General features: G+C 44.0%; 1 protein-coding gene across 1 annotated transcript in view; it reads left to right on the top strand.

Annotated features, from left to right (window-relative positions):
- LCP1 (lymphocyte cytosolic protein 1) overlaps positions 1–9,127 on the top strand; it is a 29,607-nt gene extending 20,480 nt beyond the window's left edge. Inside the window, exons 9-16 of the mRNA XM_084227055.1 lie at positions 794–889; positions 1,359–1,554; positions 1,724–1,802; positions 2,003–2,117; positions 2,948–3,081; positions 3,980–4,103; positions 6,203–6,327; positions 7,696–9,127. Coding sequence (XP_084083181.1) covers positions 794–889; positions 1,359–1,554; positions 1,724–1,802; positions 2,003–2,117; positions 2,948–3,081; positions 3,980–4,103; positions 6,203–6,327; positions 7,696–7,828 — 1,002 coding nt within the window. The 3' untranslated portion in view covers positions 7,829–9,127. The remainder of the gene's footprint in view (positions 1–793; positions 890–1,358; positions 1,555–1,723; positions 1,803–2,002; positions 2,118–2,947; positions 3,082–3,979; positions 4,104–6,202; positions 6,328–7,695) is intronic.
- Positions 9,128–14,626: the final 5,499 nt, after the last annotated feature.

The raw sequence follows: 14,626 nt of genomic DNA, 5'->3' as shown, positions 1-14,626 counted from the left end.
CACTTCTGTTCTAAATAACCACTTCCTAGATAGGGTGCATAGTAATACAGATGTAAAATATTTTAAATAATTCAGGTAGTCTGCTTAATATTTTGAAGAGCACCAGTTGGGTTAGTTAGTCAAGTGCCTAAACATTAAAATGTAGCTTTATTTTCATTTCTTTGAGCTCTTTTTGAAGTGAGTTAATATTTTCCACATATGAAAGCAGCGTTATATTTCACAAAAGATTAAAGACAAAACGTGATAAGCCTTGTCTTGTTCCCGCCCTTTTGCCTGAAAAATGCTGATATTGTTGTCAATGTTAACTTTTGTCCTTGAAAACTATGTTTTCTCTCCTCAACTGTTTCAGCCTTGCTTTGAAATCCACTTTAAACATCTGCTTTCTCCTTCTGCATGTTCTTTTATTTAAATGCTCAGCAGCCTGACTTCTACAGCATTATAAAGGTATGCGTTTTCTTACCTCTAATTTTACCTTCAGATTAAATAAATTCTGATATCTTTTTGTTGTTGCTGCCCTTTCTGTAAGTTCCACACACAGCATTTTTGTCTCGTGTGTTGGGCACTCTCCAGCACATATATATTGTGCTGGAGAAGGGGAGAAATAGATCTGGCAGACACAGCATAAAGTAGGAATTGCTAAGTGCTTCCAGCTTAATTAATTTAATTATGTAGCCCAATGATCGATGTAATAAAAATGAAGCATGCAGGCACATTGTTCAGGGGAGCACTGGCAAGCAAAGGGCTGAGCTTTAGATGCAATTTTTCTTCCCTTTAATTTCTCTGTCTGTCACAGGACTCAAGAGCTTATTACCATTTGCTGAACCAAGTTGCCCCCAAGGGAGATGAAGAAGGCATTCCAGCTATTACTATTGACATGTCAGGATTAAGGGTAAGATGAGATAAGTTTGGAGTAAATGCCAATATTTTCTGTCCATTACTTGCATTCCTGGCTGCACTGGGATGTCAGAACCAGCAAATTCTTTCTTGCATTGCAACACGGTCTTGTAAATCAGAAATAAAATCTTCCAAAGAATTATAGAAGAAGAATTAAGTATTATGTGTTTGGATTTTTGTTAGATAGTAACTCTGAAACTTCAGCAACCATTTAACCACACTGATAAATTACCAGCACGTAACAAGTGTATTTAAATACGTTTATCTGTGAACATCATCAAACCATCACATTAATAAGGGATGTGGCTGTAAAGCAATATGGTGAGGTGGTTGAACAGCACTTGAAAACACAGATTTGCCATTGTGAAAGTGGGAACGGGAATCACTGTAAATCCATCAGGGAGCTGCCTTAGCAGCAGGCCCAGGTGGGGCGGGTGAGGCTGATGTCCCGTGTGTGCCGGCAGGAGAAGGACGACGTGCAGCGAGCCGAGTGCATGCTGCAGCAGGCTGAGCGCCTCGGCTGCCGCCAGTTCGTCACCGCCACCGACGTCGTGCGCGGCAACCCCAAGCTCAACCTGGCCTTCATCGCCAACTTGTTCAACAAATACCCTGCCCTGCACAAGCCAGAGAACCAGGACATCGACTGGGGCTCCATTGAAGGTCAGGAAAATGCAAATATCTCACGGCGCACCGTGATCTTTCCCATGTGTTTTTCCTTCTGTTCGTGGTTCAGCGCGCTGTAAATTCAGTTCGGGTTTCCTCCCAAAACACTTACATTACTGAAGTGTGGTGTTCTGCAGGCCTTTGATTGATGTGTCTGTTGTTTTAGGTGAGACAAGGGAAGAAAGGACATTTAGGAACTGGATGAACTCCCTCGGCGTTAATCCACGTGTAAATCACTTGTATAGGTAAGATGAGGCATTACACTTCATTCAGATGATAAATACAGCCAGCAGGTTGTTTGCAAGAACATAAAAACTTCTGGGCCCTGTAAGAATATATGCTGCTTTGTGTTTCCCAGAAAACTAAGTTTACCTCTGCTAATAGTTGAATCATGTTTCTTTCCTCTGTTCCTTGGACAATGATGTATCTTTTTTGTTGTTTTCAGTGACCTGTCAGATGCCTTGGTTATCTTCCAACTCTATGAAAAGATCAAAGTGCCAGTAGACTGGAACAGGGTGAACAAACCACCATATCCTAAACTGGGTGGCAACATGAAGAAGGTACAAAAAGTTAGAGTAGCTCCAGTAGTGATGCCTTATCCTCAGCAAATGCCTAAATTAAACAGCAATGTGGGTATTCATGTTGCTCTCCAGTCCCAAGGATGGCACCTTAAATTATTTTTGTGCTTAGTCAGTGGGTAATTTTTCATTCTGAAAAAGAAATATACATTAGACTCACTCACTCTGTTGACGGGTGAAAAATATTTGTTAAGTAAAAAGACTTGGCAACTTTTGTATCAGTATTTAGAAACTGTATTTGCAGATCACTTTGGTACTGCTTTGGGCACTGATTGTAATGCATCTGGACCGTGAGATGCATGGCACCAGCTTAATTGCAGCTGTCTGGATCATTGCCCTCCACATCAAATGAAGACAGTGATGATAAGCATTCTTGATCAGATGCATTGAGAACCGATCACACAGTTGCTGCTAAATGCAAAGCTTTCTCCCAGCTATCTGGATGAGTAATTGCATCCAGAGTGATCAACCAACCTAAAATATTGGCTGTGACACTAATCCTTTGTCTCTGTGCAATGCCATGGTGCTGGAGCTACTGCCCATGAGCCATACACTTTTATTTTCCAGGATAATCTGCTTTACAGGCCCTAATGAAGTATAGCATTTTCTTCTATGTTAAATGTTCAGAATGGTATTTTTGGGGTGGATCTGCCTACTGGTAGTCAATCAGCTGTTTTATCACAGAGCCCCAGTGTTCCTGTTTGGCCAGGAGGATCTGGGCTGAGTGATCCAAAGAATTTAAAATAATAGTGTCTTGTCTTCTTTCTTTTTTTTTTTTTTTTCCCCTATATTTTTGACCTTGCCATTATCAGCTTGAAAACTGCAACTATGCAGTGGAACTGGGAAAGAATCAAGCCAAATTTTCCCTTGTCGGCATTGCTGGGCAAGATCTGAACGAAGGAAACCGTACGCTCACGCTGGCCTTAATCTGGCAGCTGATGAGAAGGTAGGTCAGGCAGCCACGAGCCTCAGAGCATTTTGGTGGGCTCAGTTTGCATTGCAGTAGTTTCCTGATGCTCTCAGTTTTGGTGGGCTCAGTTTGCATTGCAGTAGTTTCCTGATGCTCTCACTGAGGAGGCTCCACAGGCTACAGCCTTCTCACTCCTCTGTTTGCACTTCAGTGCCAGGGCACAGTGACCTTCTGCTCACTCCTACTTAAGGATGTGATCAGAGCACATCTTTCTGGGACAAGAAACAAGGAATTGATGCAGTTTTGTATGCTTCCTGAATGGGCATAACTCAGTACCTCTCCCCATTTTAATGTAATTCTCTGTGTGTGCATGTTGCTGTGTTTAAGAGTGCCATAACTGAAAGTAAAGAGCCCCATTAGTTAGGAACTGAATACAAATTGAATTCAGACTATAGAGAAAGGTAGAGGTTTATCAGTAAGGTAGTAAAAATAGGGATGAGGTGATTACTTACCATCAGTTTCGGGTATCTTTCCAAGGTGTATGCTGATATATAGGCAAAAATATGCAGGCTTGTTTTTATGCAGAGGGTCAATCTTAGGTGAGCAGAAGGATTCCTTTCTATCTCTAAAATCAGTGATTATTTTTTAAGCACTACGAGAATGAGTAATTTACAATGAGATACATTGAGAGGAATTCCAGGGGTTTTAAGTAACCAAAAATTTTAACATTCCCAAAACAGTGATTAAGGAATTGAGGATGAATTAAACTCCTTAGATTAATAATTGTGTTATAATATAAATCATATGCACTGTGAGTATGTTTGAGGCAGAGGAATATCAGGTCATTGGGACAATCCCAGACAAGCTGTGCACATACAGGACAGTTGTGAGGTTACAGCAGACTTCGAGCAAATATCCTGGCTTCCCTCTTAAGGTACACCCTGAATATCCTTGAAGACATTGGTGGTGGAGAGAAGGTCAATGATGAAATCATTGTCAGCTGGGTCAATGAAACACTCACTGCAGCTGGGAAGGACTCAACCATCTCCAGTTTCAAGGTACAGGTTTTTTCAGAAATCTCTGCTCAGGAATCTCCTATTCAGAGTGCTTGAGTGTATGAGATACAGATGTGTGTATGAGATACAGATGTGTGTATGCATATACACACACACTGTTTCGATATAACTCACTACATTGCTTGATTATTTTTCATTCCCTTTTAAAAGCTTGTTCAAATACACAGGTTTTATTTAAGGGACTTGTGAAAAAGTAATAGAAACATTATATGAACACTACAGGAAACACCTTGAATTCCAGTTTGGCTTGGGAAATCAAAGGACAGAGACAGGAATGATGACTGGAATTGAGAAAGAACTGCTGTGCTGTTGGTTGTGAATCAACAGCAATTACAAATGGCAGTATTAAAATGAACAATAGCAATACATTTATAACCTGGCAGTACCATCCAGGGGTACCTTGTCCTGTTTTGCAAGGTACCACACAGACACAGAGATGGACCATTTCTAGAGCGATTCCAATTCCCCTAACCACATAGTATCTAAGTGTGGTGAGATACTTCCCAAGCTAGGGAACACTGAAGTGGATATAAATCAGCAGTTTGCAGCAGGCAAGCACAGATCCATCAAACTTCATGTAATGAGTTCAGGAGTCACACAGCTGGTCCCTCTGACCCCTCCCATCAGTAGATGTCTATCAGTGTCATCTCCCCGCAGGAAGCAAATGCAGTAGCCCTGCACCCCATCTTTTGCTTTAATGACATTGTGTTCTGTGACAAGGTGACCTGCTTCTTGGATGAGGGAAAGGCTGGGAATGTCATCTACCTGGATTTTAGTGAAGCCTTTGACAGTGTTTACCACAACATTCTCCTGGAGAAACTGGCTGCACATAGTTTGGACAGTTGCACTGTTTGCTGGGGAAAAGCTGGATGGCCCGGCCCAGAGAGTGGTGGTGAACTGAGTTACATCCAGCTGGCAGCCTGTCACAAGTGGTGCCCCCAGGGCTCACTTTTGGGGCCATTTAACATCTTTCTTGATGGTCTGGACAAGCAGATCAAGGGCATCCACGGTCAGTTTGCAGAGGACACCGAGCTGGGTGGGAATGTCAATCTGCTGAAAGGCAGGAAGGCTCTGCAGAGGGATGTGGATAGGCTGGATTGATGGACAGAGGCCAATTGTATGAGGTTCAATGAGGCCAAGTGCTGGGGTCCTGCACTTGAATCACAGCAGCCCCAGGCAGCACTACAGGCTTGGGGAAGAGTGGCTGGAAAGCTGCCCAGCAAGAGAGGACCTGGGAGTGCTGGTCAAACAGCAGCTGAGCATGAGCCAGGGTGTGTCCAGATGGCCAAGAAGGCCAATGACATCCTGGCCTCTATCAGCAATAGTGGGGCCAGCAGGAACAGGGCAGGGATTGCACCCCTGTACTCAGCCATACCTTGAACCCTGTGTCCAGTTCTGGGCCCCTCACTACAAGAAAGACACTGATGTGCTGGAGTGTGTCTAAAGACAACAAAGCTGAGAAAGGCTCTGGAACATAAATCCTGTGAGGAGCAGATGAGGGGGCTGGGGGTGTGTGGCCTCAAGGAAAGGAGGCTCAGGGCAGACCTTATCACTCTCTACAGCTGCCTGAAAGGAGGGTGGAGCCAGGTGGGGGTCAGTCTCTTCTCCCAGGTAACAGGTGATAGGACAAGAGGAACTGGTCTTGAGTTTGCAAATGGCCAGGGAAAGTTTAGATTGGATATTAGGGGAAGATTCTTCCCTCAAAGGGTTGTCAAGCCCTGGAACAGGCTGTCCAGCAAAGTGAGTCACTATTACTGGAGGATTTAAAAAATCTGTAGGTGTAGAGCTTAGGGACATGATTTAGTGGTGGACTGGGAAGTGCTAGATTAAGGGTAGACTTGATCATAAAAATATTTTCCAACCTAAACAATTCTATGATGTTTCATCCCTTGGGTAAAAAGAAAAAAAAAATTCTTGAAAGAGTTTTTAATCTGCCTTAGATAAAAAAATATTCTACGCAGCCCTTTGTGAAGATCTAAATGGTTTGACTGAACTGTCCATTGCTCTTGAGTCTAGACTCTGGCTTTGTGGGAGTTCTGTCATCCTGTTCTTGCATTTAATTTTATTTTTTGTCTATGCAGGATAGCAAAATCAGCACCAGCATGCCAGTCCTGGATCTCATTGATGCCATTCAACCAGGGTCCATCAAGTATGACCTCTTGAAAACAGAGGACCTGAATGATGAGGAGAAACTAAATAATGCTAAGTATGTTTCTGCCAAGTGGCACTTAGCATGAGTTACCTGCTTGGGTTGGCCTAACTCTGTCTTTAAAAACTACTCTGCTGTCCTTTTGATCTGGAACAACCTCATGTGAGAAATACCACCCGAGTTAGAAGCATGCAGGCTGGGAGTTAGGTAGTAAAAAGAGTATCAATGGAAATACAGTGTGCAATGTTGTAGTTCCTGCTTCATAAATCCCTTGAAAGGATTGAAATCACTTGGTTTCACAAGCTCCTATTTTCTCATATTAAATTTAAAATTCTTTCAGATATCAGGGAACAATGCCAACAAATAGTGAACAGGGATTAGTGACAGCTCTTTAGTCACCTACAGGTAGAACAAGGGCATATTTAAGAGAGAAAGGGGAGGACAGGATTCATGCCTGAAAAACTGGTTCTCTAGATGTGGATATTGATTTTTTTTTTCCCTGAATGCAAATGATTTCCTAGCAGAGGGTCAATTCTGGGGGCATCTCCCTCTCCTTTCAGAGTCAGATAGATCACCTCCTGGTCTGATCATCAGTTTAATTTCTCTTCTATGCAGTAACTACGAAGGAGAAAAGGATGACTGTAAAGCAATCAGAGTTGCCATCATTTAAAGACTTTTCCCACTGTTCTTTTTTCTTCCATTTCCTACCATCTGTTCTCTTTATTTTCTTGCAATCCTGTGTGTGCTTTTCTGTGTACCTTATTTCTTCATTCCTCTGCTGTTCTTTTCCTCATTTCCCACCCCTGTTCCCCCACGTTCCCAATGCTTCTCTGCATTTTGAGGAAAATTTTACAAATGTATGTGCTCTGAAGTGGAAAGAACCTGGGATTTTCTAGCTTTTTTAAAAAAATAGATAGAAGAGAAAAATTCACTGAAGAACAGCCAGTGGCTCTGAGTAGGGAGATGGGAATGTCAACTTGCCCTTCCTGGGTAGGACTGAAATAAGTCCCCAGATGTTGATTTCCAGCAACATAGATTTCCACTGACATCAGCCTTCTGCTTCTATCCTTGCAAGTTTGTTTATGTGCAAAGTCTGAGTCTCAGAGATTGAGGGGGAGCAAGGTCATAATGGCTGGTTTTGAGGATAACCTTTTAGGGGATGGAAGATTAAATGTTTCATACCAGGATCTGACCTGCAGTCTCCCATCCTGCAGGTAATCAGTGCTCTAACCATCAGGGAATGCACTCTGCCTTTTATTAGAAATGTAGTTCTTCATGAACCTGTCTCATACATTCCTGGAGGAAAGTTTCACTTTGGTAAATCAGTGAAACCCACTCTGGTATTGATCATGCTACATCATTATTGCTACTGCACTAATTCCTGTCTTTATTTTTTCCTTTTTTTCTCCCATCCCTGCAATGCAGATATGCCATCTCTATGGCAAGAAAAATCGGAGCAAGAGTCTATGCCCTTCCAGAAGATCTGGTTGAAGTAAAACCCAAAATGGTCATGACAGTGTTTGCTTGCCTTATGGGAAAAGGAATGAAGAAAGTTTAAAGCACAAAAGACTTGCACTGATGCCTCTTATTCACCCTTTAGATACCTTCAAACTGGATGCCGTTCTCTGTACCAAAAAAATATGCAGGGTGCTCATGCTGTTAAGTCATGAGCGTTAGACATGGTTCCAGGTCATACAGAAGTTGTGTATTCACATGAATCCAGGAAATACTTTGTTGCTTGATTTCTTTGCCTTATTTTTCCACTTTGCTAGCTATAACCATTCCATATTCCTAAACAAGTTTTGGACACTGAGGCCTAAGCATGTCCTTTCATTAATGGTTACCAGGGTTTTCTGCGGATGTCATCCAGTGACAGACAGCTTTTAGGAATATGAAATGTTATACTCTGCTTTTGCCTGAAAATATCCTCATGCTTTTCATAGCATTCCTGCCACACTTACCTTCAGTTTACACTTGGGATAACAAAACAGGTTTCCTCAAGCCAATGCCAGTAGTAGTGCCTATTTCTGGAGAGGCAGGATTCTCTGAGGAAATACTTGTGGAAAGAAGGAAGTGTTTGGTGTCTGTGATGTGCTGCTGGTATGTAAACTGAGCAGTACTTTTCCCTGCAAGTTATGCCTCTGCCATCCATGGCATTACAGATTACATTACTGCTCACCAAAAAAAGCCACCCTGCAGCCTGGTCCTCCAAGAACATCCAAACTCTGGAACCTTTGCAACAAACATTCTCCAAGGGATAATTCATTTTTATGTCATAATACACTTTAAAAAGATTGCAAAGCATGATAGAAATGAAAGCCATGTTAAAGAAACTAAGGGAATGTACTCAGTAGCAATACAATGAGAAGTGAACAAAGGGATGCAGAATGATGTATTTATGTAGACAATAAAAATTAAACTGTTAACTTCACAGACTTGCACTCAAGAGACCGTGACTCTGATTCAGGAGAGCATTTATACCTGTGCTAGCATAAAAAACACATACTAAAATGCTCCCCTGAACCCAGGCTGGGATCCTCAACAGAGCTAAATCAGCTTTGCTTTGCAGATAACAAGGCACTGTAAATTTGCCTCAGTTGAGGTCCTAGCCCTGCCTATGGATAGTCATATTTGCACTGAATCTCTTCCTTGGCATGCGATATTTTCTGAATTTTACAATGGTCTTACTTGCTGAAATGCAGAAGGAGGGTAATTTTGCCTTAATGCAATCCCGTTGACACAGGTCTCTCTCCCCCTCCCCTCCCTTTCCTCCAGCCCTCCAGAATTGCCTTAACAAACAACCAATGTTATATGAGAGGAGAATTGGATGAGAAGTTTGTCAGAATAAAATGTTGTATGAAGCCAAAAGTGCAGTCCTTGTTTTTAGTAGTGGATGTGCTAGTCAGTGTGTGTCATGGAGCCGAAATGGGGACAGAGGTAAAAATAATCTGTGGGCTCACTGAGAATGTGTCTTGTGCATTGTTATTGAAACCACAGATTGCAGAGAATGGAAAGAATTATTTCCTAGGCCATTTGTGAAAATGCCCCTTTGAGACACTGCCAAAGACAGGACATTGTTCTGGTTGAACTTCCAGTATGATTTCCCCATTTGGTGCACTGCCCAACATTCTCTTCCTTTGCCCAGGTACCCATAAATTTTGCTTCTTTAAGCATTCTGCAGTCCTAATATGCTGCTTTGTTTCTGTGGGAATGGCCAGATCCTGATCCTGATCAGACCTGACTGCCCAGTTCCTCTTAGAATTTAATGCAGGATGAGAAAAGTACAGCATCCTAAAATCCATTCTGTCTGGTCCCAGTATTTCCCAGTGCTTCCAGAGGAGGAGAACATCCAAAGTGCTGTACAATGGAGATGTCACCCCAGCTTATTGTCCAGAAAGGGGAATTATGAGACCATGGCCCCTACACTGCTTCTCCTCTCTTCAGGTGTAGCAACTGCTGTTGCCAGAGAAGAGGGGTGGCACTGAAAAGGCAGCTCCTCCCCCTTTGTGACTGACTTGGGAGTCCTTCAGAGGTAAACCAGAGGGAGGAAACTGTGACTGCAGAGCTCCTCTCAGGTGGGATGACCATGTTTTGTGTGAGTCTCCTGCACGTGTGTGCGTTTGCAAAATGAAGAGGCCGTTTTTTGTTGGATAAATGGTGTAGGTCTGACAGGAGTGGGCAATGCTGCCTGAGGACAGCCCTGCTTCAGGCTCCTTGTTTCAGGGAGATGGTCTCACCCCGGACTCAGGGGCAGTCATGAAGGATGAAGTAGATGACAGACCGGACATGGCAGCAGAACCAGGGTGAGAAGGATGGCTTTTCCCTTGGCCCCAAATGAATGCAGCTGTTTGCCATCCCCAGAGAGTAGAAGGAATTTTCAGGCATTTTCCATTCACTAGCTCTTAGCAAGTCAGCTTTTTGCACAAGGGTAGGATTTTTAGAGGAGTCTGCTGAGATGTGCAGAGAGGAGGCTTCCATACATCAAGTGTGGTATTCACATGCCCTCTGAACAGAGAGAAGCTGTGAGACAAACAGAGAAGAAGGAAAACACAATTCTTATCTCTCTTGCTGTGCCTGTGTTGTGCTAAAGTAGAATGCAATATGGAGATTGTTTACCCAAAGTGAGGATGTTTTGTTCCCTTGACCTATCAGGGCCAAGACGCGTGTGTGTGTGTGTGTGTGTGTGTGTGTGTGTGTGTGTGTGTGTGTGGGACTGTCATGGGACAGCCACAAGAGAATCAGAGATGAGTGCGGTTCTGTGCAGTTGTGAGCAAGAGTGAGTGCATGGCAGATTCTGTTTAGATACAATGTCCATAGTACAGTATCATAAAGTAATTCATTCGCCTTCTGATGATGGAGGCAATTGCATCATTCTCTCTCCCCTTCGGAGCTGTCTTTGATTTACAATAATCATGCATTCCCACTAGGCAAGGCGTAGGACTTCAGGGGCTCTGGGGACTGAAAGCTGCCGCTGCCTCATGCTCTGGAGAGGGGCCAGGTGATGTCCAGTGTTACTTGAGCCATGTTTTGTGCAAGGGGCTGCTTTTCCTCCTCCTCAGCGCCCCAGCATCCTGGCACGCATCCCTGCCGGGGCCGGCAGCGCTCTGCCCGCAGGCTCCGGGGACAGCGCGGCCGGGCGCCAGCCGCACTCCGCAGCGGGGACGGTACCACGAGATGGCACTGCCTGCTCCCGCAGCTCCCACTCCGGCTGCAGCAGCGCCGGCAGCGCCGTCCTCTGAGGAACGGAGGAAAAACTGGATCCTGAACTCTCGGCACAAAGCCAGCACTCGCCAGTGCGCGAAAGGGAGTAAGGGCGGCTGGCAGGGATGCCGCAGTAAAACCCTCCCAGATCTTCAGCCCCGGCTCTGGAATCTCACTGGAAAAACGAATCTGTCACAGCCCCGAAGGTGTGGGAATAGCTGCATTCTGGTACAGGAGTATAAATATTTTCACTTTTCAGTGCATTTCTGTTTAATCGAGTATTCTTACTTATTTGACGTACTCGAGGTTTTGCTTTCATGAACTGGTAATAGCAGCCTGCAATAAAGGTCTCTCTCAGCAGATGCTGAAGGGGTTAAGCCTATGACAAATATCACTAAAAATACCAACCAGGATCTGGAATTTTTTGCTGTTGCTTTCCTCAAACTTTTTCCATCCCTCTTAGAGAAAACAGCTGTCTTTGGGATTCACTCCCAAATCAAGCTGGCTTTGTAAGCACTTCCATTATTGATTTTCATTGCACAATTAATCATAATTTTCAATGCTTCAAAAAGGCTTAGACACTCACACGAATAAAAATAAAGCATCAGCATTTAGACTAAATAGGAGAAAAAACCATGAGGGCAATCAATCCACATGCCTCAGGGTATACTCTGATCACCAGATGGACTTAGAAGGAAATGTCCCCCCACAGAGTAGTAAAGCATAATTAGGTGTATGATGAGGATTTTACACCTTCTTGTAAATCATCTACCCTAGCTAGTAATCATCTGTTCTAGCCTTAGAAAGGGGACAGCAAGCAGTTTGGCTGGCTGCTGTGCTCTTGTAGAGATAAGGCTGTCTCTATTTCCTCCAGAACTAGGACTGAACCAAACCCCCAAACTGACATCATTCATCTTTCTAAGAGCAGCTTAATTCTGTTATGAGCCTAATCACAAACTTCAAGTCTTGGTGTCCACTGCTGCCTAAACGAGCAGCAGCTTTGAACTGGCTTCTGCTTGGAAAATAGGACCTTTGGAAAACAGGTCTCTGTCAGCTGGCTGCAAAAAGCCCAGGAGCAGCACTGGTCCCACAGCAAGTACCAGTGACTGCTGCTTTCAGCTTGATGGAGAAACGGATCCTGGTGCCTCCAATGCTGCAAACCCATCTGCTGAGTTCCTCAGAGTCAGCTCTCTGTCTTCTCCCACTTCTGGCAGCCTCCTCCACCATATGAAGAACAGACTTGCCAAGAATTTGGGAGCATTTTCCTTCAGCCACTCAAGCCCAGTGCTTCTCAGGCAAGCAGCAAGGCAAGCAGCAGAGAGCAGCGCCCCTGAATGCCTAACTCTCATTGCCTGCTGTGTGGTGAGCCACTTTGGAGCTAAAATTTACCCACAAACATAAAAAGCTGCTCATGAAGCAGGACATGAATCAGAAGAGCACTGTGTACTGGTAAGGTGGCATCTGTGGACTTTGTGCAGCTTAATGTGAGAAAACTGTGAATTAGGGCCAAGCTCACATTATAATGCTTTACATTTTTTTTATAATTGTCAGTCAGTGCTCAGTGGTGGTTCTCTTCTGCCACCAGGAAAAATGTGTTATTCCCCTGGCAATTCCTTTGCTGCTCTGAAAGTAACACACAGCTCTTAGTTTTCACCTTTATATATATAGAGGACTGTTTTACATTGCATCTTATTTACTTTTTGTGCCCTGATAACTTTTCAAAATGCTTTATGGGAAACCTAATTTGATCCCAGAGAGCAAATTACTATTACTATTGCAGATCCATGATAAATTGTCCAAAGCTGAGAAAGACCAGAATTCACATAGGCCATCTGCTCACTGGTGTTACTACACTATGCCTGAAATTTGTGAAAGGAGCAGAAAGCTACACAACAATCCCACCTAGACACACTGAACTCCTTCAGGACAGGCACTCATTTTGTGCATTTGTTAAGGATCTAAGGAAATACAGCAATGAATATCTGTAAATGCACAAAGCACAGGGAGGAGCACTACACATCCACTCTGGAAATCTCCTAGCAGTGCTTCATATGTGTGGTGCTCTTTTGATTCATGCAGGCAGAAAAGCAATGTGAAAATGAAAAGCAAAACACCCTGCATGTCTGAGAGGTGGTGAACAAGACTTAGGAGCACCAGCCTTGCCATGCCTCCTCCTCAAGGCCTGTGTTTTCTTGGGTGACAGTGAAACCATCCTGTGGTTTGGTAAGGTGCCAGTGAAAGGCTCAATCAGCCACAGCAGGGAAAAGAGAGATTCCTGAGGAAGGAGGCAGGCCCTGCCCACCAGTCCTACATCCACTGCTTGCTGCACTGTCAAATCGCAGTTGGCATTAGGGAAACGTGGCCTCAGTGTTCCATAATGCTTCTCAGACCTATCTGGGGTGATGCTGTCCATGCAGTGATCAGATCCTGCATACCAGTCAAATGCCTCTAGAAAATTTCCAGACTTGTAGAAACTTCCCAAATTTGTGGTTGGAGCCAAATTCTGGAGCAGCGATGGTTGTCTCTGCAGTGCGGATCTGCTTGCACAGACTGATGGTTGTGGAGACCACACCAGCTGAGAGGGGTGAATGAAAGAGGACAGGACTCTTGCTTGATGGGGTTTCTCTTCACCAGCATCCTCAAACCGGCCCTGGCACCTTTCAAACAGGTCCCAACATTCTCCAAATGTCCAAAGGAAGGGTCCACTCTTCTAATCTCTGCCAGATGCCGTGCAAGCAGGTCCCAGCATTTTCCAAATGTCCAAAGGAAGGGTCCACTCTCCTAATCTCTGCCAGATGCTGTGTAAGAAATGTGAGCAACTGCAAGGAGTGCAAAGAAGAAAGCAAATTCTGTTGATCCAGCCAGAGACAGGCAGAACACATCCCTGCTCCAGGGCTAATTGCACTCAGGGTATGTGCACACATAACCTTTGTACACAGAGGGGGAGACAGGTGTGCATCCATTCACGTGCAACTTGGCCAAAGTGTGCTCCCTGTGGGTGGTACTTGGACACCTTCCTCAAGTGCTCAGAAGTTCTGCTTGGAGTGCTCCTGGGATCTCTTTGATATCCTTTGTTTACCAAAATAAAACTTGCCTTGCAAGTGCTCCTTGCACTGGCAAATTAGTCAAAGTGTACTGGCAAAAAGACACGAATCACTTGGACAACATGTTTGGGTGGTGGTTTATAACAGACCTTCAGGAAGCAGAGCTCATGAAGAAAGAGTTTAAACAGTACAAACACCTCCCCAGTTACCCCAAACCATGAATACACTATAGCAACTCTCTGCCTGCTAACCCAGGAGAGCTGACTAGCTAAGAGAGTGAAAAAAAAGATTTAATAAATAAAATAGGTTGGCACAACAGAATCCTCAAAAATGCCAAGGAAATATGTGTTTCTAGCCTCTGCTCATACCTATCAGCCATGATTGAAACACACTGCTGAGGTGTGTTTCCTCACAGGTTAATCCATCATTTTCTAGCACAAGCAGCATCTGATTTTTATACTTGAGAATGATGCAAGGGAGAAACACCAGAACAACAGAAATTTAGACATAGTCCAGATTTTCCCCTCCTGGTGGTTTCATGGGCTGCAAAATTGTTTCCTGAATAAAATAACAGAGGTTGGTGACATTGGCCATGTATGCAAATGATCACA

This window comes from Fringilla coelebs (assembly GCF_963513975.1).
Source record: "Fringilla coelebs genome assembly, chromosome: 2".
In the NCBI taxonomy this organism is placed as follows: Eukaryota; Metazoa; Chordata; class Aves; order Passeriformes; family Fringillidae; genus Fringilla; species Fringilla coelebs.
Note: the sequence above shows the minus strand (reverse complement) of the source record. Positions and strands in the feature narration are given on the sequence as shown.